Source organism: Muntiacus reevesi, chromosome 14 (genome assembly GCF_963930625.1).
Source record: "Muntiacus reevesi chromosome 14, mMunRee1.1, whole genome shotgun sequence".
Classification (NCBI taxonomy): Eukaryota; Metazoa; Chordata; class Mammalia; order Artiodactyla; family Cervidae; genus Muntiacus; species Muntiacus reevesi.
The window spans coordinates 53,912,411-53,937,258 of NC_089262.1; the positions used below are offsets into that span (position 1 = coordinate 53,912,411).

Sequence of the window (24,848 nt, forward strand, 5' to 3'; positions counted from 1 at the left end):
TAACAGATGGATTCTTAAATTGGTCAGAATGATGCATTCAGAGTGCTGGACATCAGAGAAGTTTCAGTTGATTAAATTTAACTACTTAGTTATAATTTTTAATTTTATTTCTTTTTCATTCTAAAGAAGATCAAGGAAGGAACAGTGAATCATAATACATACCGAACATGTTCAGGGAAAATTATTTCAAATAATTTCCCTAAAAAAGAAACTTCTGTTTTTAAACAGAAATAGATTTTTCTTTATAATCAAAATTGAGAGTTTATAAACATCAGTAAGTCATGTGGTATTATACTGTACAGAGCTAATTATTGTTTTCATTTTGGTAAACTTACTTTCAAATCTTTCCCATGGCAGCCCACTCCAGTATTCTTGCCTGGAGAATCCCATGGACAGAGGAGCCTGCCGAGCTGTAGTCCAGGGGATCACAAAGAGTCGGACATGACTGAACATGGCTTGGCATACACACACAAGCACATGGTTTTATATAAATTGAATGATTCTTTGTCCTTATTATATAATCTATATTATATAGTATAATTATTTTAAATAGACATTTTCCATTTGTAATGATGTTGTAATGAACAGCCAGCACGTTTTTTTGTTTTGTTTTGTTTTCTGCATTAGTTCAGGTGCTTGAACACTTTGGAGCCCTTAGTATGAATGCCTGGAATTGCTGAGTTCAAGGGTACACACATTTAGTACTGATATATGTTGTCAGTGATTAAGAGAAATTATTTTTTTTTAGTGTTAAATGTACTTTTTTCACCTATCCAAAATGAAGATAAATTGCTGCATTAGGCAGTTTTGAAGAAAAATTAATGCCACCAGCAATTTAGTTCAATTTGATGTGTTTCCTGAATGCTGAATACTGCTTATGTGTCAGATTCTGTGCTGGTTGTTACGGTTGTAAAAGTGAAGTGACTCAATTTTATTGGACTAATGGAGATTACAAAGAAATAATAGAGAGGTAAAATACAGTATGGTAAGTGTGACAGTAAGGATAAAATACAGGCAGCTTGTGTACCAGTATCAGGAGTTCAGAAGTCTCAGCATGAAAGCTGAGATCTGAGGATAAATGTGCGTTATGCGGAGGAAGGATGTAAGAGAGAGGAGTATTGTAGGCCATGAGGAGTAGGTGTTAAAAATTATGATACATTCTAGGAGTTATTACAGTAGGATTTTAGAATGTGTGGGATGCACGTAGGGAGTGAGGCACCAGAACTAGAGCTGGAGGATAAAACAACTGAAACCGTGAAGAACCTTGTAGCAGAGTTAATGCATCTGGACATTGAGAACTAAGGAGTGCTGTGTAGCATGGAAGCAGTGAGATCAAATGTGAGCTGTAAAAAGGTATCCTGGCTCTAGTTTGGAGCCAGGATAACACTAGTTCACACTGTACTTTTTGTCTTCCTCGTAAATGGTTCAGGAGGCATGTGAAGTGGAGTTTTAGATGAAGGAGAGACCTCAGCATCTCTGCATGCTATAAGAAAGGCAGGGCCAATTGTCCCTAAACTTAAAATGTGAAAAGTTTCAGGACTGTAAGAGGAACACCTCCATGCAACTCCATTTGTGGAACACTGTATAAAACCTCATGATTCTCTAGGAGCCAATTTATATAATTCTGATTCATACTGATAAAAGTCCAGCTAAATGCCAGAAAAACTTTTGCCTCAATTTCTTTTCCTTATATAGTCATATACTCCATTTTGTACTTAAAATCATTTGTTTACATTTTCATTCTTTTATGTAATGTTGAAGTCATTTTGATGTCAGGAAAGCAGACTTCAGAATACTGGGGGAAATGGGAAATCTGTAATAAACAATTTGCATAATGCTTTTCTGTCACTAAGTAAGTATGACCTTCACTAAAACGACCTCATCTTTTTTAGGCAGACATTATTTTAAATTATGTCTTTTTCTTAGTCTTTTTTATCCTATGTGCTACATTTGAGATGTCGTTCTTCTCACAAAACCTCTGTTCTTTCGTAGTTTCCACACTTCCCTCTGGTGGTTTCCAGGATTAGTATTCTGATACTGTTTTCCCCTTAACTTATGACTATTCTTATTTAGTATATACTACATAGTTTACTCACAGTGTTATAAACTGTGAGTAACTATATACATAAATATATATATATATATATAGTTAAATGCCATATATATAGTTAAATGCCATATATATATAAATATATATAACTATATATATATAAACTAAATATAGCTTATTAATTTTTTTACATGACTTTAGTTTTTTGTAAAAATAATGCCTGCTCATAAAAAATGAAGGCAGTATATCAGAGAGAGGAAAAAATAGGAAGCCCAAAATGACAACTCACCGAAAAATATCCAGGGATAACTATCATTAACAGTAAGTAAACTTTATTCCAACCATCTCTTGAACTGAGAACCAGAGAGAGGTACTGGGGTAAAAGAGATGATGATGAACAATGAATCTATTTAAATAGAAAACTAAGGCTATGCATCTGAAAATTTGGTGCACAGATGCTGTAGACTCTGACAATTTAAAAACACTAACATAACCCAAATTGGAAAATGAAGGAAGGAAAAAGTGGGAAAAAAATGTTAAGTATACTAATTTCCTCAACCATTAGGGCAGGATGTTAATCAATATAAACTAAAATTAAATCATGTAGTTTAAAAAGTGACACTATTTTCTTAGTATTTTCATAACATTTTTCTGTAAAATGGAGACAGTTCTTAAGAAAGCTCTTGAAACAAAGAAGTGAAAGTCGCTCAGTTGTGTCCAGTTGCAACCCTATGGACTGTAGTCCATGGAATTCTCCAGGCCAGAATACTGGAGTGGGTAGCTTTTCCCTTCTCCAGGGGATTTTTCTCAACCCAGGGGTAGAACCCAAGTCTCCCACAGTGCAGGCAGATTCTTTACCAGCTGAGCCACAAGGGAAGTCCAAGAATCCTGGATAGGGTAGCCAAACATTTATATAAAAATTAGAAATTTCTTGGTTTACTTCCATTTAATATTTTTGTGTTAAATTCAAGTACAATAAAATATTCTCTTTTAATAAAATTATCTATCTAAACTTCCTTTCCCTCTTCTTGGGTCACTAAAGGAGGTGAGGACACGGAGCAGACTGCTGCCGGCCAGGATTGGAGAGAGAAACAGTTGAACGCAGGGAGTCAGTTTATCTGAGCACAAGCAGAAATTGCATGGGAACCAGTGCTAGAATATGACACCTGAACTATAATTGACGAACTGATGGAGGCTCAGTGTGGATAAGTCTGAGAGTTAAAAACTCCAGGGGCACCTGGTCATGTGGGGGGCACAGTATTGTGAGATTTATTTATGCTTAACTAGGTCCTCATAGTAAATATCACAGAAATAAAATTTCTACTCCTTCCTTTAGAAGGAGGAAGAAAGGAACCATTTTGACTTAGGCCAGAGCACTCTTTTTGTTTTCCTTCAGGGAAAGCCAGTTAACCAGAGCTCAACTTGCTGCAGGAGAAGGCAATGCACCCCACTCCAGTGCTCTTGCCTGGAAGATCCCATGGACGGAGGATCCTGGTGGGCTGCAGTCCGTGGGGATGCTAAGAGTCAGACACGACTGAGCGACTTCCCTTTCACTTTTCACTTTCAGGCATTGGAGGAGGAAATGGCAACCCACTCCAGTGTTCTTGTCTGGAGAATCCCAGGGACGGGAGCCTGGTGGGCTGCCGTCTATGGGGTCTCACAGAGTCAGACACAACTAAAGCAACTTAGCAGCAGCAGCAGCAGCAGCAACTTGCTACAGGTTATCAAAGCTTAATGGACCTAGGAGAAGGTAAATAGCCAGCTTCAGCTGGCTCTAACCCTCCATGTTGGAGAATAGAAACAACCAGCTGCCGCCCATTCTAACCATCCTGTCCCTACCTAAGGGAGGAGAAAAAAACCTAAGAAACATTTCTATATTCCACAGTCCAGAGGCATAGTATCACTAAGAGACTTGAGACCTAATCATAGGACTGTAGGACACACCCCCTTTCCCCATACTTCACTATTACATTACTAAAGTTCTATTTACAGCAATTCCTTTTACTGGTACTTAATATCTGGCTATCAAGAAAAAAGTGTAGGGCATACCAAAAGGCAAAAACACAAGTTGAAGGAATAAAGCAGACATCAGAACCAGACATGGCAGGGATGTTGGAATTATCAAACTGAGAATTTGACACACCTACGATTAATATGCTTAAGGCTCTAATGGATAAAGTAGACAGCATGAAAGAAAAATGGGCAATGTTAGCAGAGAGATGAAAATCTTAAGAACAAACCAAAAAGAAATTCTATAGACCGAAAACACTGTTAAGAGAAATGAAGAATGCCTTTGATGGGCTGGTTAGCAGACTGGACTCAGGAAAGAATCTCTGAGCTAACAGACATATCAAATAGAATCCTCAGAAACTGAAAAGCAAAGAGAACAAAGACTGAGCAAAGAGAAAAGAACATTCAAGGACTGCAGAACAGTTACACAAGGTGGAAATAACTGTACTTCTCTTGTGTGCTAAGTCACTTCAGTTGTGTCTGACTCTTTGTGACCCCACGGACTGTAGCCTGCCAGGCTGTTCTGTCCATGAGATTCCCCAAGCCAGAATACTAGAGTGGGTTGCCATTCCCTTCTCCAGGGGATCTTCCTGACCCAGGAGTGGAACCTGCATCTCTTACGTTTTCTGCATTGGCATGAAGGTTCTTTACCACCTAGCACCACCTAGACCTAGTGAACATAAACATTTTTGGCAGTCACATCATAGTGTTGACTCAGACTGTGCGGTCAACTAAATGCCTCACAGTCCTTTTTGTTCTTGCTGCTGCTGTTACTCCTCTTACCTCCTGACCCATTCATATACCCTCTACCTGTAATTGGTTTGTCTTCTGATTTATATTCAATGCAACATCATGTGCCAGAACATGGTAAGGACCTAGTGGACAATATCTTAGTAGAAATGCATCTTGAAGTTAACTTTGACCTGTTATTTAGCATTCTTGGAATAATTGCACTAGTTGAGACTAATTCATAATCATTTTTGCTTAAGCATTCAGGCATTATTTTTTCTCTGCTTTAATGGCTGTAATGAAAGATATCACTTAAATCTTTTGTTGCATAAGTCCATGACTACTTTATTCTCACAGTATGTCCAGTGTGCTGCTGCTGCTGCTAAGTTGCTTCAGTCGTGTCCGACTCTGTGTGACCCCATGGACAGCAGCCCACCAGGCTTCTCTGTCCCTGGGATTCTCCAGGCAAGAATACTGGAGTGGGTTGCCATTGCCTTCTCCAATACACACATGCCTGCTAAGTTGATTCAGTTGTGTCCGACTCTGTGTGACCCCATGGACAGCAGCCCACCAGGCTCCTCTGTCCATGGGATTCTGTCCAGTGTACTGTCAAAAAAAAAAGTGAACTCAGTTTGAAGTGATTTATCCTTATTAATTTATGCTGGTTGTTTATGGTGCTCTGCATTTTGACTACGAGATGTCTACATTTGTATTTTACTTTTATTTATCCTGCTTAAATTCATTGAGCTTCCTGAATCTGAAGGCTAATGTTTTTCATCAATTTTGGAAAGTTCTCAGACATTACTATCTCAATCTTACTCTGTTTTCTCTTTCTACACTTTCACTTACACATATGGTAGACCTCACTCTGTCTTCCATGTCCTTTAAACTCTCATAGTTGATGTTTTTGTCTGTGTATTTTGCATCCTCTGTTATGCATTTTTTTTCAAATAGGTCTTCTGATTCACTCATTCTCTTTTTCAGCTATTCAACTTTTCATTAAGCTTAAATTTAACTATTCTATTTATTATTTCTAAAGTATTTTTATTCATTTTCCAGTTGCTGTTGTAGATCTCATATTCAGTTCTTTATTCTCTTTTTTTCCATATCATAAATATATTTGTTTTATTTTTGCACTATCTGAATTTTTGAGAGTCAGGTTCTATTACTTATTGTTCCTTTTATTCTTACAAACAGTGCCTTGTTTCCTTGTATATTATGAGCTCTTTATTGAGAGCTAATGTTTTTAGAACTTTTTTTTAGAATTCTGTGATATCTAAATTAAAGATTCTTTGTTTCAGAGAGGATTTCCTTTTAGTTCAAGCAGATGCATTAGAGTACTATACATCGTTAGTGATTTTAATTGAAAATACTCCTTAGTTACCCTGAGAATATTCATTAGCTTGAAAGCCTATGTACCCACATAGACCTGAGACAGACAAGCTTCACTGTGGCCTTTCTCTATTTTTTAGTTGATGTGTTTATTCCTGCCCTTCCAGTGAGTGGAGAATGTTTAGCTTTATGTGTAGGAGCTCTAGTTCATGATTAAAACCCCATGTTAAACCCACATTCCTAGGGACAATAAGTCAGTGTCTCAATAATAGTACCAGTGCTTCTTTGGTTTTTAGTCTTCCCCTTGGTTTTCAATCCCTTGGTTTTTAGTGAGCTAAGCTATGCTTTTAAAGGTTTTTTTTTTTTTTAATGTGTATTATTCAGCACTCCTAGGTATTTGATTGTTAAGAGAGTTTTTGGGTTACCTAGTATTCTGCCTTACTGGAATTGGAAACCTCATTTGTTTTTCATATTGATTTAATGTCATTCTATAAAGTTGGATTATGGAATAGACATATGGCTAAAGACCGAACTTCTGCCACAACAGATTTACTCCACTTCTCTGAAATACTGGCTGAGCCAAGTTCTTCCTATGAAATAACATGTTTGATTTAGAACTTTTTACTTGGTATTTACACAGAATAACACTATCACCTATGCTTATTCTGGATATTTTATGATTTAGTGCAGGATTTACTCTTGTTTAGTTTGTTCTGGAATAGACAATAAGATTTTCTAAGATATGAAGGAGGTTGACAATCTATATCAGATGTCTAAACTTTTTATTTAAAAATAAATGTGATCTTTCATACAAAAGGAATAAGACTGTAAGTCTAAAGGCTAGTTGCAGATGCATTTAAATTCTTCCTTCTTCCCAAATTTCAGTGTACATATAGGTAGGGATTATGTACCTATGGATAGGCATTGTAGTCTTTCTTTTCCTACATAGTGGTATAACAGATTATAAAGGGCATGTGAAACATTATCTCTCAGATTAAATTTTATCTTCTGATAGATACTTCTAGGATCATTTAGACTAAAATAATGTAGATTCTCTGTTAATCTCCCTCATAGGAATTATAAGTGTGTATACACACACACACACACACACACATATATATACATTTCTTTGTTGATTTATTTCTTAACTTCTTAACTAGACTATAATGGATGATAATAAGCAATTCCATTCCAAGTGTTTAGTAACCGCAATTAAGATACAAGAATTTAGTAATTTTTAGGGTTTTTTCTACTTTATATTTCTCATTTTCATAGCATATGATATTTAATCCAAGCAGTACATCAGACACACACAAAAAACTTATCAGTAGACTTTTGAAATCTGTGCATCCATGAGAAAAATGGAAGGATTTCCCCTTTTAATCTCTTCAGTTTGCCTGAGATCTCATTTTGTCAGTAATTGATCCTGTAAGTAGTAAGACTAGTAGTGTTAGTACTGGAGAGGAGAAGAATAATGATGGTAATTGAAGAAGCAAACTCATGTTGGGTACATATTCTGAGCCAAGCACCATGTTAAGCATACTGAGTAATTTCCGTGAAATCATGTTTCTTCCTTACAACTTTACCTTAATGCTCAAGACGAGGAAACAGATTTACATTGGTTAGCTTAATTGTCTAAGACCATACTGGTAGTAACAGGTAGAACAGAACTTTGTACACACAAATCAGGGGTTCTGTGATTTAATTTGATTTTTATTTTTTATTTCCTGTGTATACTTTCAAAATTAATGTATAAACTATAGCACATTATGATACTTCCTGATACATGTTTAACCTGCATCTCTGCTCTTTCTGCTCTTGCTGATGATACGGTACTAAAAATCATGTCATACATTTATAGTTTTAATACTTACGATGGGCTTTCATTATGGCCATTTTATGATTTCATCAACAGCCAAGCTGTTGTTTCATTACAAACAGATTAAGTATCTTTGTGATTAAAGCGACAAATTTAAAAACCATGAAGGCTGTACTGTTTAGCTTGCAACCATTTCCATGTGTTATGAATTCTTATCAGATGTTGGGAAATAGCAGACTTAAGCTAACTGCAAGTACTACATCCATGGTCCAAGAAGCACTGATCTGTAATGGACACGTGTTTAGCGGTCAGCTTGCTTAACAAGGTCTCTAAGCAAATTCATTTACCATCTTATGTAAGATATATACAAATTCCATTTTATTTTTATAGATTAAAATTCTCTTCAAAAGCATGTGAAGTACTCAGGTCTTGATAATTTTAGCTTTTTTTTTTTTTTAAGTGAATGTTAGAGTTCAGTGTTTGAGTTCACCACCCTTATATTAAGATAATATTTCTCATGCCATAAGTAAAAAGAACAGATATAACTCAAAATTTTCCTAAGGCACATTCCTGGAAACTGGAGAAAATGAGAAAAGCATCTGGGAAAAAATAAAAACTGACTGAAAATTATGCAGGATACTTGTCATTGCCATTTTAAATCCTCAATCTCAAGTTGAAAAGTTGTACGATTTAAAAAATTGCAAGAATTTTACCTTTTATAAAGTAATATAAACAGTCTGATAAAAATGTAAATATACTGCCTACTTACTTATTCATAGTGTGCTCTGTTGCATGAAAAATACTCAGCTCAAAAATAAGGTATTCAAGTCTAAATGTACTTTTCATTCAGTGGGTAGGAAGCATATTGAGGGGAAAGCTGCATAAAGAATTAGGATGTCTGTATCAAGTTTACAGTATTTACTGTATCAATTACAGTATTGTAATTGATTTAGGCAATTGAAAAAAATTGAAAAAATAGAAAAATCTTACTATCTCTACCCTTCACCTACTTTATGTCTAAAACCTCTCACTATTTCTTCAGATAATTGGCTTTAAGATCCTAAATCCAAAGGAATTGAAATAGAATGATCTACAGACTACAGTCACTTTTTTACATTTATAGTTGATTATGCATTTCAAAAATATTAATTTATACCTTCCTCAGATTATTTTTAGATGATGATATAACTGAGATAAAGGAAGAGAATTAATTGCTTTGCTGTAACCATATAATGATGTTGGATCTAGGTCTTCTAAAACATGTCTCTTTTCTTTATGCAAAAGTTTTGTTTAATATTTTGGAATGGACATGGGCTTAAAGATGAAAACATCAAGGAGATTAGAGTGTATATCTTTAACAGTATAGTAATTAATATCATTTTACATAAAATAGTTGATTTTTATTTAAAGTTTTAATTCTTTAAATTGCTTATATAATTTAATAGTCATGAGTTGGTTGTAGTGTATTCCTCTTCTTTAAAAAAAGAAAAAATTCCCTGGTAGCTCAGATGGTAAAGAATCTGCTTGCAGGAGACCTGGGTTCAATCCCTGGGTTGAAAAGATCCCCTGGAGAAGGAAATGACAGCCCACTCCAATATTCTTGCTTGGAGAATTCCATGGACAGACCGTGGGGTCACAAAGAGTCAGATACGACTGAGGGGCAAACACTTTGGGCCTCCCTGGTGGCTCAGATGGTAAAGAATCCACCTGCAACGCAGGAGACCTGGGTTCAATTCCTGGGTTGGGAAGATCCCCTGGAGGAGGGCATGGCTACACACTCCAATATTCTGGTCTGGAAAATCCCCATGGACAAAGGATCCTGGTGTGCTACAGTCCATGGGGTCGCAAAGAGTCTGACACGACTGAGTGAGTAAGCATACACTCTAAGCACCTAATGAAAGTAAAAGTCACTCAGTCGTGTCTGACTCATTGTGACCCCATGGACTATACAGTCCATGGAGTCCTCCAGGCCAGAATACTGGACTGTGTAGCCATTCCCTTCTCCACAGGATCTTCCTAACCCAGGGGTCAAACCCAGGTCTCCCGCATTGCAGGCAGATTCTTTACCAGCTGAGCCACAAGGGAAGCCCAAGAATACTGGAGTGGGTAGCCTATCCCATCTCAGGGGATCTTCCCAACCCAGGAATTGAACTGGGGTCTCCTGTATTTGCAGGCAGATTTTTTACCAGCTGAGCTACCAGGGAAGCCCTAAGCACCTAATAGTGCCCTTATTTTAATCCTTAATCTTTGATTTGGTCTTTTTATAATACATAGGCTGAATATAGTCACTATTTATAGATAAAAAACTTGAGGTTCAGTGAGCTTGACATTTAGAAGAAATGGAGTAGCCATCATGATCAACAAAAGAGTCCAAAGTACAGTACTTAGATGCAATGTCAAAAATGACAGAATGATCTCTGTTCGTTTCTAAGGCAAACCATTCAATATCATGGTAATCCAAGCCTATGCCCCAGCCACTAACGCTGAAGAAGCTGAATGGTTCTAGGAAGACCTACAAGACCTGTTAGAACTTAAAACACTCCAAAAAGATGTCCTTTCATTATAGGGTACTGCAATGCAAAAGTAGGAAGTCAAAAAACACCTGGAGTAACAGGCAAATTTGGCCTTGGAGTATGGAATGAAGCAGGGCAAAGGCTAATAGAGTTTTGCCAAGAGGACGCACTGGTCATAGCAAACACACTCTTCCAACAACACAAGAGAAGACTCTACACGTGGACATCACCAGATGGTCAATACCGAAATCAGATTGATTATATTCTTCACAGCCAAAGATGGAGAAGCTTTATACAGTCAGGGAAAACAAGACCAGGAGCTGACTGTGGCTCAGATCATGAACTCCTTATTGCCAAATTCAGACTGAAATTGAAGAAAGTAGGGAAAACCACAAGACCATTCAGGTATGACCTAAATCAAATCCCCTATGACTATACAGTGAAAGTGAGAAATAGATTTAAGGGACTAGTTCTGATAGAGAGAGAGCCAGATGAACTATGGATGGAGGTTCGTGATATTGTACAGGAGACAGGGATCAAGACCATCCACATGGGAAAGAAATGCAAAAAGGCAAAATGGCTGTCTGAGGAGGCCTTGCAAATAGCTGTGAAAAGAAGAAAAATGAAAAGCAAAGGAAGAAGGGGAAAATATACCCATTTGAATGCAGAGTTCCAAAGAATAGCAAGGAGAGATAAGAAAGTCTTCCTTAGTGATCATTACAAAGAAATAGAGGAAAACAACAGAATGGGAAAGACTAGACATCTCTTCAAGAAAATTAGAGATACCAAGGGAACGTTTCATGCAAAGATGAGTTCGATAAAGGACAGAAATGGTATGGACCTAACAGAAGCAGAAGATATTAAGAAGAGGTGGAAAGAATACACAGAAGAACGGTACAAAAAAGATCTTCATGACCCAGATAATCACAATGGTGTGATCACTCACCTAGAGCCAGACATCCTGGAATGCAAAGTCAAGTGGGCCTTAGGAAGCATCACCATGAACAAAGCTAGTGGAGGTGATGGAATTCCAGTTGAGCTATTTCAAATCCTAAAAGATGATGCTGCGAAAGTGGTGCACTCAATATGCCAGCAATTTGGAAAACTCAGCAGTGGCCACAGGACTGGAAAACGTCAGTTTTCATTCCAATCCCTAAGAAAGGCAATCCCAAAGAATGCTCAAATTACCGCACAATTGCACTCATCTCACACGCTAGTAAAGTAATGCTCAAAATTCTCCAAGCCAGGCTTCAGAAATACATGAACCATGAACTTCCAGATGTTCAGTCTGGATTTAGAAAAGACAGGAACCAGAGATCAAATTACCAACATCCGCTGGATCATCGAAAAAGCAAGAGAGTTCCAGAAAAACATCTATTTCTGCTTTATTGACTAGGCCAAAACCTTTGACTGTGTGGATCACAATAAACTGTGGAATATTTTGAAAGAGATGGGAATACCAGACTACCTGACCTGCCTCTTTAGAAACCTGTATTCAGCTCAGGAAGCAACACTTGAAACTGGACATGGAACAACAGACTGGTTCCAAATAGGAAAAGGAGTATGTCAAGGCTGTATATTGTCACCCTGCTTATTTAACTTATATGCAGAGTACATCATGAGAAACGCTGGGCTGGAAGAAGCACAAGCTGGAATCAAGATGGCCGTGAGAAATATCAATATCCTCAGATATGCAGATGACACCACTCTTATGGTAGAAAGTGAAGAAGAACTAAAGAGCCTGTTGATGAAAGTGAAAGAGGAGAGTGAAAAAGTTGGCTTAAAGCTCAACATTCAGAAAACTAAGATCATGGCATCTGGTCCCATCACTTCATGGGAAATAGATGAGGAAACAGTGGAAGCAGTATCACAACTTATTTTTTGGGGCTCCAAAATCACTGCAGATAGTGATTGCAGCCACAATATTAAAAGACACTTACTCCTTGGAAGGAAACTTATGACCAACCTAGATAGCATATTAAAAAGCAGAGACATTACTTTGCCAACAAAGGTCCGTCTAGTCAAGGCTATGGTTTTTCCAGTAGTCATGTATGGATGTGAGAGTTGGACTGTGAAGAAAGCTGAGCGCCGAAAAATTGATGCTTTTAAACTGTGGTGTTGGAGAAGACTCTTGAGAGTCCTCTTGGACTGCAAGGAGATCCAACCAGTCCATCCTAAAGGAGATCATTCCTGAGTGTTCATTGAAGGACTGATGCTGAAGCTGAAACTCCAGTACTTTGGCCACCTCTTGCAAAGTGTTGACTCACTGGAAAAGACCCTGATGCTGGGAGGGATTTGAGGCAGGAGGAGAAGGGGACGAGAGAGGATGAGATGACTGGATGGCATCACTGACTCGATGGACATGAGTTTGAGTAAACTTCGGGAGTTGGTGATGGACAGGGAGGCCTGGCGTGGTGCGATTCATAGGGTCGCAAAGAGTCGGACACAACTGAGCAAGTGAACTGAACTAACTGAGCTTGACACCCTTGCCCCAAAGCTGTGCTCAAGGGCTACTTTCTCCATGAAACCTTGAAAAATGAGGAAAACTTTAGTTAGCAGAAATAGGAAGGAAAGACCATTTTAGATAATGGAAGTGGCATGAACAAAGATGTATGTGTGCTGAAGCTCAAAGTTTGCCAAGGTAATTATGCCTAGTATGTTTTGGCTGAAATTTAGAGTAATTGTAGAGGATCTGTGACAGATAAAAATTAAAAAGTAGTTCGACAGTTTCTCATGAGAGGCAGTTGAATGCTGGGGAAAGAAATTAGTGCACAAGTCAGTAGGACTTAGGGAGTTGAAATGATTAGTAAGTAGAATTGTAGGATTTGGCCTCAGTGTGCAAAGTCAATGGAAGAAAGGTCAGAGCAGAAGCATGTAGACCAAGATGGAGACTGTGATCACAGTGAAGTGTAGGCTCCTGATATTTTATTGGGGTGATTTTTTAAAATTCTTTTTCTTATTGGAGCAGAGTATACTACAGATTTACCAAATTAAAAAATATATGTGATGAAGAATTAGCTGATGCCTAATTTGCTGATGCTGATGTCATAAAAACCATGTTAAAATTCAAATGAATCCAAATTAGAGATCTATTAGGAAAAAAATTATTTAGCTTGGAATTAATAGTGGCTTACAGAAATATTTATTTTACCATACAAGTGGAAACTAGGCTCTGAGGAAGCCAAACAGATGCTGCCTAGACTCAAGCAAGCCCACAGTTTGTATTCTTGCTTTGTAAGCAGTGTAAGGTGACTATACTGCTAAGCAGTGTAGTCGAGGCTTACAATTTTCATTCTTATTTTAGCAGGTTCAAATATATTCTGTTACCAATGGATGAAATTATATTCCAGAAAATATAAGATTGGGTCCCCTAAAACTAGATTGTGATCTAAAGACTAGGTTAAAAACATGCACTTCATTCTAAGAGTTACGGATCCCACATGTACTAACAAATGGTATTGTTTGAATAGTCTTGAAAGATTTTGACAATGTTGTAAATTTTTAATTACTTGAAAAATTCAGTATAATGAAACATACTTTTATGTATATAGACAAAACCTTCTCTGTCTTACTTTGTCTTTTTTGAGTTTTTATTCATCATTGTTCAGTTTGTTTATTATTATGGCTGCTTCAGCAGTGTATCTAAGTCTTTGTCTAGTTAAGAGTAGATATTTAGAAGCTGGCATTAAACATTCATTGCCCTCTTTAAAAATTATGAACAGAGTTGATCTTCATATGTAATAGAGGTGGCATTTGTTTATAATAAATAAGAAATATTTCTACTTGACAAACAGACCTTAACTGTAGTAGTATTTTTAACAGATGATCTAAATAATAATAGCCATCATTTGTTGAAAATATATTGAATGCCTAATATTTTAAATACCTTACTCTGATTTCATAGATGAGGAAACTGAGTCTCAGAGAAGTTAAATAATTGTTGTTAGGTCTCCCAGACAATAAGTGACAGAATTGGCTTTTAAATCAGGAGTTCCTGATCTTTTTAATATCTGTGCTTTAATATCTGTGTTAGTCTTTTTGGTATCTTTGCTTTACTGGCTCTACAATAGTTTATACTCTCATTGCCCCTCATTCTTTGCATGTTTCAGACCACCCTGATAACTAATTTGTTCTGCTGTCATGCAGCACTTCTTCAGCTTTCAAAATAATCTTCCCCTCACCTTAATCTTCAGAAAATATCATTTGAATTTCCTGAATTATTTACAAAAAAAAAAATTAAGCTAGTATGATAATTAGATAAGGGTATTTAGTGGATGGAGCAAGGATGTGGTTGCTATTTTCTGTTTTCATATAACTTCTAGAAATAGGAAGTAATTGCATTTATCTGAGAAAGAGATCATGAGAGCCTAACCCCAGCATTGATGGTGAGAGTCAAGAAGAGCAGTTGCTTGTGAGAGAGAGATCAGAAAATGACATACTTGGACAGCGATTCAGTGAAAGGGAGGGTGAATAGTCCCAAGGGAAGTTTAGAGTTTGGTCATTAGAAGGAAATCGGTTTTGTGATCAAATAGGGACTTCAGGAGAAGGAACAGATTTGGCCAGGGAAAAGATGACTTGGAGTTTGGACATAGAGAGTTTGTAATTCTTGTGACATCTAGCCTCAAACTACATCTGGATCTAAGCCGTTGACATGTGGCTAGTTTGAATTGAGATGTCCTCTAAGTGTGAAATACACACTGCATTTAGAAGAGTTAGTACAAAAAAAATGTAAAATAGTGTATTAATATTCTTATATTGATTCCATGTTAACATAATAATACTTTGGATATTTTGAGTTAATGAGCTAAATAAAATATGTTTTTAAAATTAACCTGTTTCTTTTTACCAGCTTTTAAAATGTGCTAGGAAACAAAGTTGTATGTATGTCTTGGCTTATATTTCTGTTGGATAGTACTAATTTACGTAGAGATTTGTAGTAGAATAGAAGTGTAGGGGAAAACATCTAGATTTGGAAATATCCTATTATAAAAGTGATAGTTTGCAAGATTAGATAAAATGCCAGCATACAGGGTATAGAAATGAGGAAAACGACAATTATAGTATGAAAAGAAAAAGAGTAATTCAGAGCAGAAATGGAGAATCAGAACTCTAAAGTGGTACAAAGTCTGATTAGCAGAAAATTTCAGAAGGAAGTAGTTCATATCATTGGATGATAGGAAGGCCAAAGAGGAAGAATAGGACTAAGAAAAGACCATTGAATTCGACTGAGATAGAACCAGTTTCAGTAGGGTATAAGAAGGATCGATTGCAAGAGATTAAGAACTTAGAGCTTGATGAATTAGACTCTGTATATAAACTGTTCTTTCAGGCAAGGAGTCCACTTGTAAAGATAATAATCTCTTGATTGGAGCAGAGTACAGGGAAATTTGAGTACGCTGTTGGCCGAATGAAAGGATCAGGAAAGTAGAAATGCTTGAAGTTGTTAAGAAAGAGAAGATAATTTCTACTGTAAGGTCCTAATGCACTGGGTCCCAAACTTGAGTGCATGCTACAGTCACCTGGGTAGCTTGTCACAGGAGCAAATTCCCAGGCAACGTCTTACATCTAAAGACATCATATTTTTTGGAGATATGTCTCCCTGAACATGTTTTAGCAATTCTTCTAGATGATTATGATGTATCCAACAGGAAAAACAAGAAAATTATGGGTCCTGGTGAGGACATCAGTGAAATGACTGACCATAGCATCAGAATGCACAGACAGACAATTGGGTTAGAATAAGACTGGCGGACCATGAACTGTGACTAAGGAATTGACTTTCATTCATAAAAGAGAGAGCCTAAGTTCAGTAGGAATGAAAGACTGAGAAAGCTAAAAGCACAGTGATCAGAGAGGGAAGTTTTAGAATTGAGGACCTTGGAGGTCATAAAGATACAAATAGGGCTGTGTGTGTTTGATACAGAAAAAATGTGAAAAGAACTGAGTCACACACATTATAAAACCTATCAGTTTGGTGACTCTAATACAGGACAGGAGGAAAAAAATATGAGACTTGGGCTTTAGAAGGAAGCACTAAAGGCTTTATTTCTGGGGACGCCAAAATCACTGCGGACGGTAACTGCAGCCATGAAATTAAAAGACACTTGCTCCTTGGAAGAAAACCTATGACCAACCTAGACAGCATATTAAAAAACAGAGACGTTTCTTTACCAACAAAGGTCCATCTAGTCAAAGCTATGGTTTTTCCAGTAGTCATGTATGGATGTGAGAGTTGGACTATCAAGAAAGCTGAGTGCCAAAGAATTGATGCTTTTGAACTGTGGTGTTGGAGAAGCTTCTTGAGAGTCCCTTGGACTGCAAGGAGATCTGATCAGTCCTGAGTATTCATTGGAAGGACTGATGCTGAAGCTGAAGCTCTAGTCCTTTGGCCACCTGATGTGAAGAAACAACTCATTGGAAAAGACCCTGATGCTGGGAAAGATTGAAGGCGGGAGGAGAAGGGGACGACAGAGGATGAGATGGTTGGATGGTGTCACCATCCAACATGAGTTGGATGGCCATCCAATATGAGTTTGAGTAGGCTCCGGGAGTTGGTGATGGACAGGGAAGCCTGGCGTGCTGCAATCCACGGAGTCACAGAGAGTCGAACACAACTGAGTGACTGAACTGACTAAAGGCTGAATCCACGTAGAACGAGTGTCTTTAGAGACTGTTCCAGAATGGGGTGCCTCCTTGGGCTGCAGTGTCCTTAGTCTCCATGACACACTCTAGTGTGTTGAAAACAGAGTGACTGCCTGACATTCACAGATATAAAATGCATAGTTCTTTTTAACTCTTCACAAGTGACCCACAGGGTTCATGACATGAGCAGTTAATAATTGTTTCCAAGGCTTGAAATTGAATCTCCTGCCCTAAAGTGGCTTGTAAAAACCAGTCACATAACATCTAAGTGTTGCAGTAAAGTCAGCACTTACATCTTCATTTGCCTTTGATATATGATTAATTATCAAAATATCTCAGCCTGATAGGTTTCACAGAAGAGGAAATTATTTGCCAAATTGTGGTATCAAAAGGTTTAAAAACTAATTGAGTTTAAAAAAAATTTAGCATTGCTCCTAGCATGTAATAAAAAAGGGTTAGAAATGAATTGAGTTTAAAAAAAAATTTTAGCATTGCTCCTAGCATGTAATAATTGCTTGATAAATGGTAGTTATTGGTACCAATTCATTAAGTTTTGAAGTCAGATATTTTTTGTGTATGCCCAGTTTTAGTGAATAGTATTTTTATTAAAAAAAAGTTTGTTTTGATTTGGAATCTCCATGCATTATTAAACTGAATTTAGAATGTTAAATTTGAAAGTAAATTAGAGGGAAAACAAAGGTTCATTTATCACTCATCAACTGTTTGATATACTTGAAGGGAGCTATATTTCATGGTGCATGCCTGTGTGTGTGCTAAGCTGCTTCAGTCATATCCAACTCTTTGCGACCTCATGGAGGAGCCCACGAAGCTCCTCTGTTATGGAATTTTTCAGGCAGGAATCTGGAGTAGGTTGCCAATTCCTTATCCAGGGCATCTTCCCAATGTAGGAATCGAACCTGCCTTTCCTTGGTCTCCTGTATTGGCAAGAGGGTTCTTTACCACTGTGCCACCTGGGATGCCCCTGTATTTTGTAGTTATTCATGTTATATTGCTTTTGTGAAATCACAACTTTTAATATATCTTTTAAGTATGTTTCCATTCCCTGTGGTTCAGATGGTAAAGAATCTGCCTATAGTGAGGGAGACCCAGGTTCAATCCCTGGGTCAGGAAGATCCCCTGGAGAAGGGAATGGCAAACCCACTCCAGTATTCTTGTCTGGAGAATTCCATGGGCAGAGAAGCCTGGCAGGCTTCTATGGGATTGCACAGAGTTAGACACAACTGAGTGACTGTCACTTCATTTCACTTCCATACCATAAATACACATACACAGAAGTAGAATGAATTACATTGTTCATTTTTTCTTACCATATATGACAACTGGATTTAGGTGTTTTTGTTAAACAACTTTCTCAGTCTGTTATAAACTTACATAATTGTTTTTGATTTGTAGTGAAGAACTCAGAAAAGAAGCAAGACAATTAAAGCGGGAGCTCTTAGCAGCAAAACAGAAGAAAGTAGAAAATTCTGCAAAGCAAACAGAAAAAAGAAGTGAAGGTAAGCACGGTTATCAAGCTTATATTTTCACTTGGTATTTATTCCCTCTCTCCTTCCTGAATTGAGTGGTGGTCTTGTTTATTACTTTCTTTGGCTAGTTAGTCAATAAAATTGTTTCACTGAGGACTTTTGTCTGAGAAGGAAATTCAGTCAAATGTGATCATAACTACTGTTCCTTAATAAAGAGAGTACTTAACATCAGACAAAACTTATGTTGTCAAGCACATATCTAGAAGTGCACAGGATAGAGTGTTCTTTTTTTTTTTTTTTTTTTACATTGTGTACCCTTTAAAACATTTAATAAAAGCATTTAGGCCCTACATTTGGCACTTGTGTAAACATTATTCATACACTGTTGGAATAGTATTAAATACGAATTCCTGTTTTTTGTTTATTTTGCTCTTATTTTTAAGTACAGAAAATCTAAAACATTGATAAAAATGATCAAAAGCTTATCAGAATAATACCCTGCTTTTTATACAGGTTAAATATTTCTTTATTGTACTGTGATTTTTTTTTTAATTAAGCTAGAACAGCTTCAGAAAAGCTATTTCACTGAGGATCTTTAAACTGCTTCAGCTATGAAATATGTAATGTTCAGTTTCCAAAATAGCAATTGGAACCCTCAAATCTGTCTTCTTTTTATAATACTAAAATACATTGTAGATTCAGTGAACATGATCAGAAATTTAATTGTTATTGTTAATGATGTACACTAAATTTGGCTTAATAAATTTGCTTTGCACATATATCTTGTATATTCTCATGCTTTTGGAAAGCATGAATATTTTTATCAATTGATACTAGGTTCTGTAATAGTGACTGGAGATAAATCAAAGTATAAGATCTAACATCTAACCTTAAAGAATACACATTCCAATACCAAATAGTGGTACAGCATTTGACCATATGATTATTATTCATTTTAAGTAGCACAAGTAATACCACATAACTCTCTAAAGCTCAAAGTTCTTAGATGATGTGCACCATGTTCCCAGTGACTATTATAGTAAAGGCAGGTACTTGATGAAGAACTTGAAATTGCCAAAATATGTTTGAATGAAACAAATTATTAAAGTTAACTCACCCAAATGACACAAATTATAGACTGAATTTAAAAAAAGGATAAATTTATATATGTGACTAGATCATATGGGTAAAATGTAACCCAGAATAGAAAGAAGAGATATTGGCAATATTGAGGTTTGAAGAAGTACAATAAAGATTCTTGAAGTTTATGTATAATTTTCCCAGGAGATTGTTTCTTATAATTAAAAAACACTTGGAATATATGAAAGTAATTCCTTTTAACTGGGAAGATCTTCATTTTTTAAATTTTTTTCTGAGCTAGTATTTGTTATTCCCATACTCCATCTCAAAGTCCATGATGTACTGTGCAGTTGGCAATGGATGGTTCTTACTTTTGTAGTTTATGATCTCATAGGAGTGAGAGAACTGCAGTAGGAAGTTTCTGAAGTAGAGCTGTATGGTTAAGACTTGTATTAGACGTAAACAGTGCTGTGTTAATTTATATGCCTTTGAAATACTTAATTCAGTTAGGTAAAGAAAGATTTGAGTCTTAAAACATTGATTTCTTAACACAAAAAAGATTCTTCTGGTGCTTATTTCAGTCTGTTTATATGAAAGTTAACCAGATTAAAACTCTTTTTATGCTATAATTAGAGAATTATATTGGTAAGTTTCTGAATTTAATTTTTCTTGTATCATCTAGAAATACCTAGATTTTCCCTAAATCTAAAAGACAGTTAAAATTAGCTTCTCTACAACTGTGATCATTTGGTTGCTGTCATTTTTCTTTTAGTCTCAGAATGGGCCATTTATTTTTTTTTATTATTTTGAAATAATTTCAGACTTACACAAGAGTTATAAAAATCAGGAGTTTCCGTATACCTTTAATGTTAAGGTCTTGTATAACCATAGTACAAGGATCAAAACTAAGCAATTGATGTTAACACAGCACTATTACTAACTGCAGAAATTATTAGAATTTCATCAATTTTCCCACTAATGTCCTTTGTCTGTTCTGTAATTCCTTCCAGAATTCCATTGCGCATTTAATCATCATGTCTCCTTAGTCTCTTCTCATTTTTAACACTTCCCCCATCCTTTCTTGTCTTTCATGACCTTGACACTTTGGAGAATCCTGATTAGTATTTTGTAGAATGTCTCTAATTTGAGTTTGTCTCCTGTTTTCTCAAGATTAGACTGAGGTTATACATTTGTTGGAAAGATTGCCACATAAGTGGTGCGTCCTTCTCCATACATTGCACCAGAAGTAACAAGATGTCTGTTGTCTTTTTCTTGGTGATGTTACCATGATCACTTGGTTAATGTGAGTTCTGCTTAGTTGCTACACTGTTAAGTTGCTTTTTCCCTTTGAGATTATAACTGTTGGGGGGGGGGGGGAAGATATTTTGCTAGTACGCAAATATCCTGCTTCTTTTTGAATTATCTCCCACTAATTTTAGCATACATTGATGGATATTGCATACAGGCAACAGTTATTTACTGTGGTGTTCTAACAGTGACTGTTTTCTTGATTACTACTACTTTTATTACTTGGAATCCTTCTCTAAGAAGAATTTACTATTTTTAACACAGATTTTTACATTAATACTAGGTGTTCATTTGTCTGTAACACTAATGGTTTTAAGAATGTTTTGGAATGTTATATTTTCTTTCAAGGTAAATAGGAAAGTATTGACTCACTTTCAGTTACTAGCAGTGAAGTTTTTTAAGCCTTAGTGACTGTTTTTTTTTTTATCATAAATCCAGAGATAAAATGCATTGTGCACCTTTCTGTGCTTGTAAGAAGTAAATTAGGTAATGAGAAGACCTTTAATAAATTTACAGTGCTATATAAAAATAATACTTTTATATTTGTAAGAGAAATATATTCATGGTTTTATTTTGTTCTCTGTCCAAACTTACAGCCTGAAAATATGAATTTTAATATAGTGTTAGAATTAAAGCCTCTAATCAATATAGCTACGTATAAATATGACATAAATTAAATCTCACAATGAGCTTTCCTTAACTGTGTTTTCACAGTTGTATTTTTATAATTATATTTTTTCTTAAAAAGTATGTGTGTGGGAACTACATACTTGCACCCTCAAGTAAAGCTTCCAGTAGTAGTATTTCCTGATTTTATAAATTAATTTGGCAAGGCTAATACTCGCTGACTACTGCCACTTTTTTTTAGAATTTAATGTATTACTTTCACATTAAAAGCACTTGGAAAGAGACCCATAAGAACAAGAAAGCTTCTGTGTTCTTCTGTCCATGCATTAATTTCCTGAGTTTTATCATTGTGTGAATGGAGGTCTCCCAAATAGGCAGGTGCTCTAGTAGATGTGGTACTCTCTTCAGGGCTTCTGTCATCTTAGGAAATCACCTTTGATCAGGGAGTAATATTCCGTTGGTTTTATAATCTCTTGTCGAATTTCCTGAGCTAGATCCTTAGCCAGATTTGTATAGATAATTAGGAATTTATATTCTAACCATGGGCTTCCCTGGTGGCTCAGATGGGAAAGAATCTGCTTGCAATGGGGGAAACCCTGGTTCGATCCCTTGGTTAAGAAGATCCCCTGGAGAAGGGAATAGCAATCCCCTCCAGTCTTCTTGCCTGAAGAGTTCCATGGACAGAGGGGCAGGCAGGCTACAGTCCACGGGGTCGCAGAGAGTCTCAGGACTGAGTGACTGATACTTTCACTTTCACTTTTTTCATTTTAACTAGTTTTGCTTCTGAATTTATTCTGTTACCTGATGCAAGTTACTTTGAAATCAGGATCCATCTGTTTCTTCATACAGAAAATCTAAGATAAGATTTTATATAATCTTAACGTAAGGTCTGCTTTTGTAATGTTTTACTGTATTTATTCTTTATTAATTCCTTCAGTTCCACTATGACAGAATATAAAATAATTAAAAGTCATTGTTACTTTTGCATCAATAAATACTTTGGGCCACATACAATTAAGCAATTCTAAGTACATTGCCATTTTGATGTTACCTGGTTGTAGTGACAGGGGCCATGAGTATACGCACATGTTCAAACCCATCAAACTGTGCATGTTCAAACATGTACAGCTCATCTGTATGCTAGTTATGCCTCAACAAAGTTGTTCCCCAGAAAAGAATATTGATCTGTAAACCAGAAGCCTCTTAACATCTCTGTCCTAGTATGAAAGTATGTACATATAATTGAGTCAATGTATAAATCTTTTTTAACACTAGTGTAGTAAAAAGCTGCTCTATTTAGTACAATTGAATATGGGGCCATCCATTTTTCCCTTCAGTCTTCTCAGTAAGGCTCAAGTTCTGCTGTTTCTTCTATCACAAAGGTATGGCCAGGTAATAGAAGTAATTATGGCTCTATGTATGAAGAAGAGCACTACATAAATATAACCTCATAATTTTTGCCATTGCTTTGTCACCTATTTAGTTTTTAAAGGCTTCTGATAATGTATAAAAGAAGGCTTCAGTAAATTAGAGAACTGGAATGTGAAGGAATAAAGCCACTATTATAGTCATATAAAGAGAGTTTTTGTAGTAATGTGAAATTTGATTCTAAAATTCAAAACAGTTACATTTCTTAGTTGAATACAGAATCTGCAGTAGGCTCTAACATCCCAATTTAAGTAAACAAGGAATGTGGTGTTTTACTTTAGATACCAGCAGTGTCAAAAGAGATGTACTGCAGGACAGTCTGTTTACAGCCTGGGAGTCTCTTTAGTCCCACTGTAAATCATCCAGGCCTGTGCATAGGATTTTTGTAGGGGGTAATAAATTTCAAGTAAGATTGATAGTTAATTGGAGATAGAGTTGGTTTCCTGGGTTGGCTCTGTCAAGTTCTTTAATAAACTATATAATCCTTTTCATTAAATTATGCCTCTAAGTCCTTTCCAGATTTCTTTAAGTTTCATCATATCAAAACCAGTACCAAACTGAACACAGTCACACAGAGATACATGTTTGGACATATTCTCTAATCAGCTTTAGGGAGATAAGGTGTCAGATCCTCTTTTCAAAGTTCCAGGCACACAATACCTGCTCTATGACTGGTGCCAGAAATTAGAGGAGGAAGAGCAATCTGAGCTTGTAAATCAAGAAGGAATTTTAAAGCTGCTTCATGAGACGCATCCCTGCGGCACTTAGTACCTCTCAGATTGCACTGGGCCATTTCAGTTTTTCAGACTGTCTTGTTAATGCTGGATTAAGTCAGACTAGGGCCCTTCAGGCTGGATAGGTTGTGAAAGTATATAGTTTTTTATTTGTTTGTTTGTTTACTACTTTTCGTCTAACATATTATGTTAAACTAGCTTAATCTTGGTTTTATAAGAAACAGAAGCCATTGTGGAATGTTAGCTCTGCGTTGTGCCTGATACCATGTATAATTAATTTCTCTCTGAGCAAGCTGGTCCTGTTTGCCACAGCAGTTAATGCTCTTCAAGGAGTCTTTAGTCATCATTTTTTTCTTGGACGCTAGAAGTATCAGACCTATTTTTCCCATAGTCTACTCTTACTGTATTGCTAACTTCTAATGTTATTTACACCGAAAAGTGAAAGTATATTTGCCCTTGACTTATAGAAAGCCTTTCAGTCCAGCCATCAGTAATAGTCTATAGATTCTTACTTTGAGCATGGCGCTAACAAATTGTTTATATGATTTTACGTTTCAAAACAGGTTAAAGAATAATACAAGTGTGGGACAGTCCTCTTTAAAAGGGAAAATTTGATGGTATATAAAGTATATCTCAAGGACTAGAAAATAAATAAGCAAAGGAAAACCCAGGCAGGACTGCCCTGTGGATCTTCCTCGCCTACTATTTTATTGGACTAAAAAGAAAATAAAATTTTTTTAAGTGAGAGATAAAGACACAGCTGGGGACATCCATTCAGGTAGCAGTAGGAGTTGATACTGAACACTTTACATTAGGTAAGGAAACACAAGAAGATGGTAGTGGAATGTTATGGACATATTTACTGTAGGTGATATTTCACTATATTTGAAAGTATGTCAATATTCAAATTATTGATGCTCATTTTAATAACCCTGGTTCATTAAGAAAAGTTTAGATGTTTATTACTGTTTAATAAGGCAGAGAATGGGCAATGGTTCTAACTTAATCGATTGAAAAACTTTTAAATTATTTTAATCAGCTAAAAATAAGATTTTTTTTATCTGAAATAATCATGTGGAATACTTCATT

At 36.2% G+C, this 24,848-nt stretch overlaps 1 protein-coding gene across 1 annotated transcript in view; it reads left to right on the forward strand.

Annotated features, from left to right (window-relative positions):
- CWC27 (CWC27 spliceosome associated cyclophilin) overlaps positions 1 to 24,848 on the forward strand; it is a 223,739-nt gene that overhangs the window by 107,629 nt on the left and 91,262 nt on the right. Inside the window, exon 11 of the mRNA XM_065905603.1 lies at positions 18,509 to 18,612. Coding sequence (XP_065761675.1) covers positions 18,509 to 18,612 — 104 coding nt within the window. The remainder of the gene's footprint in view (positions 1 to 18,508; positions 18,613 to 24,848) is intronic.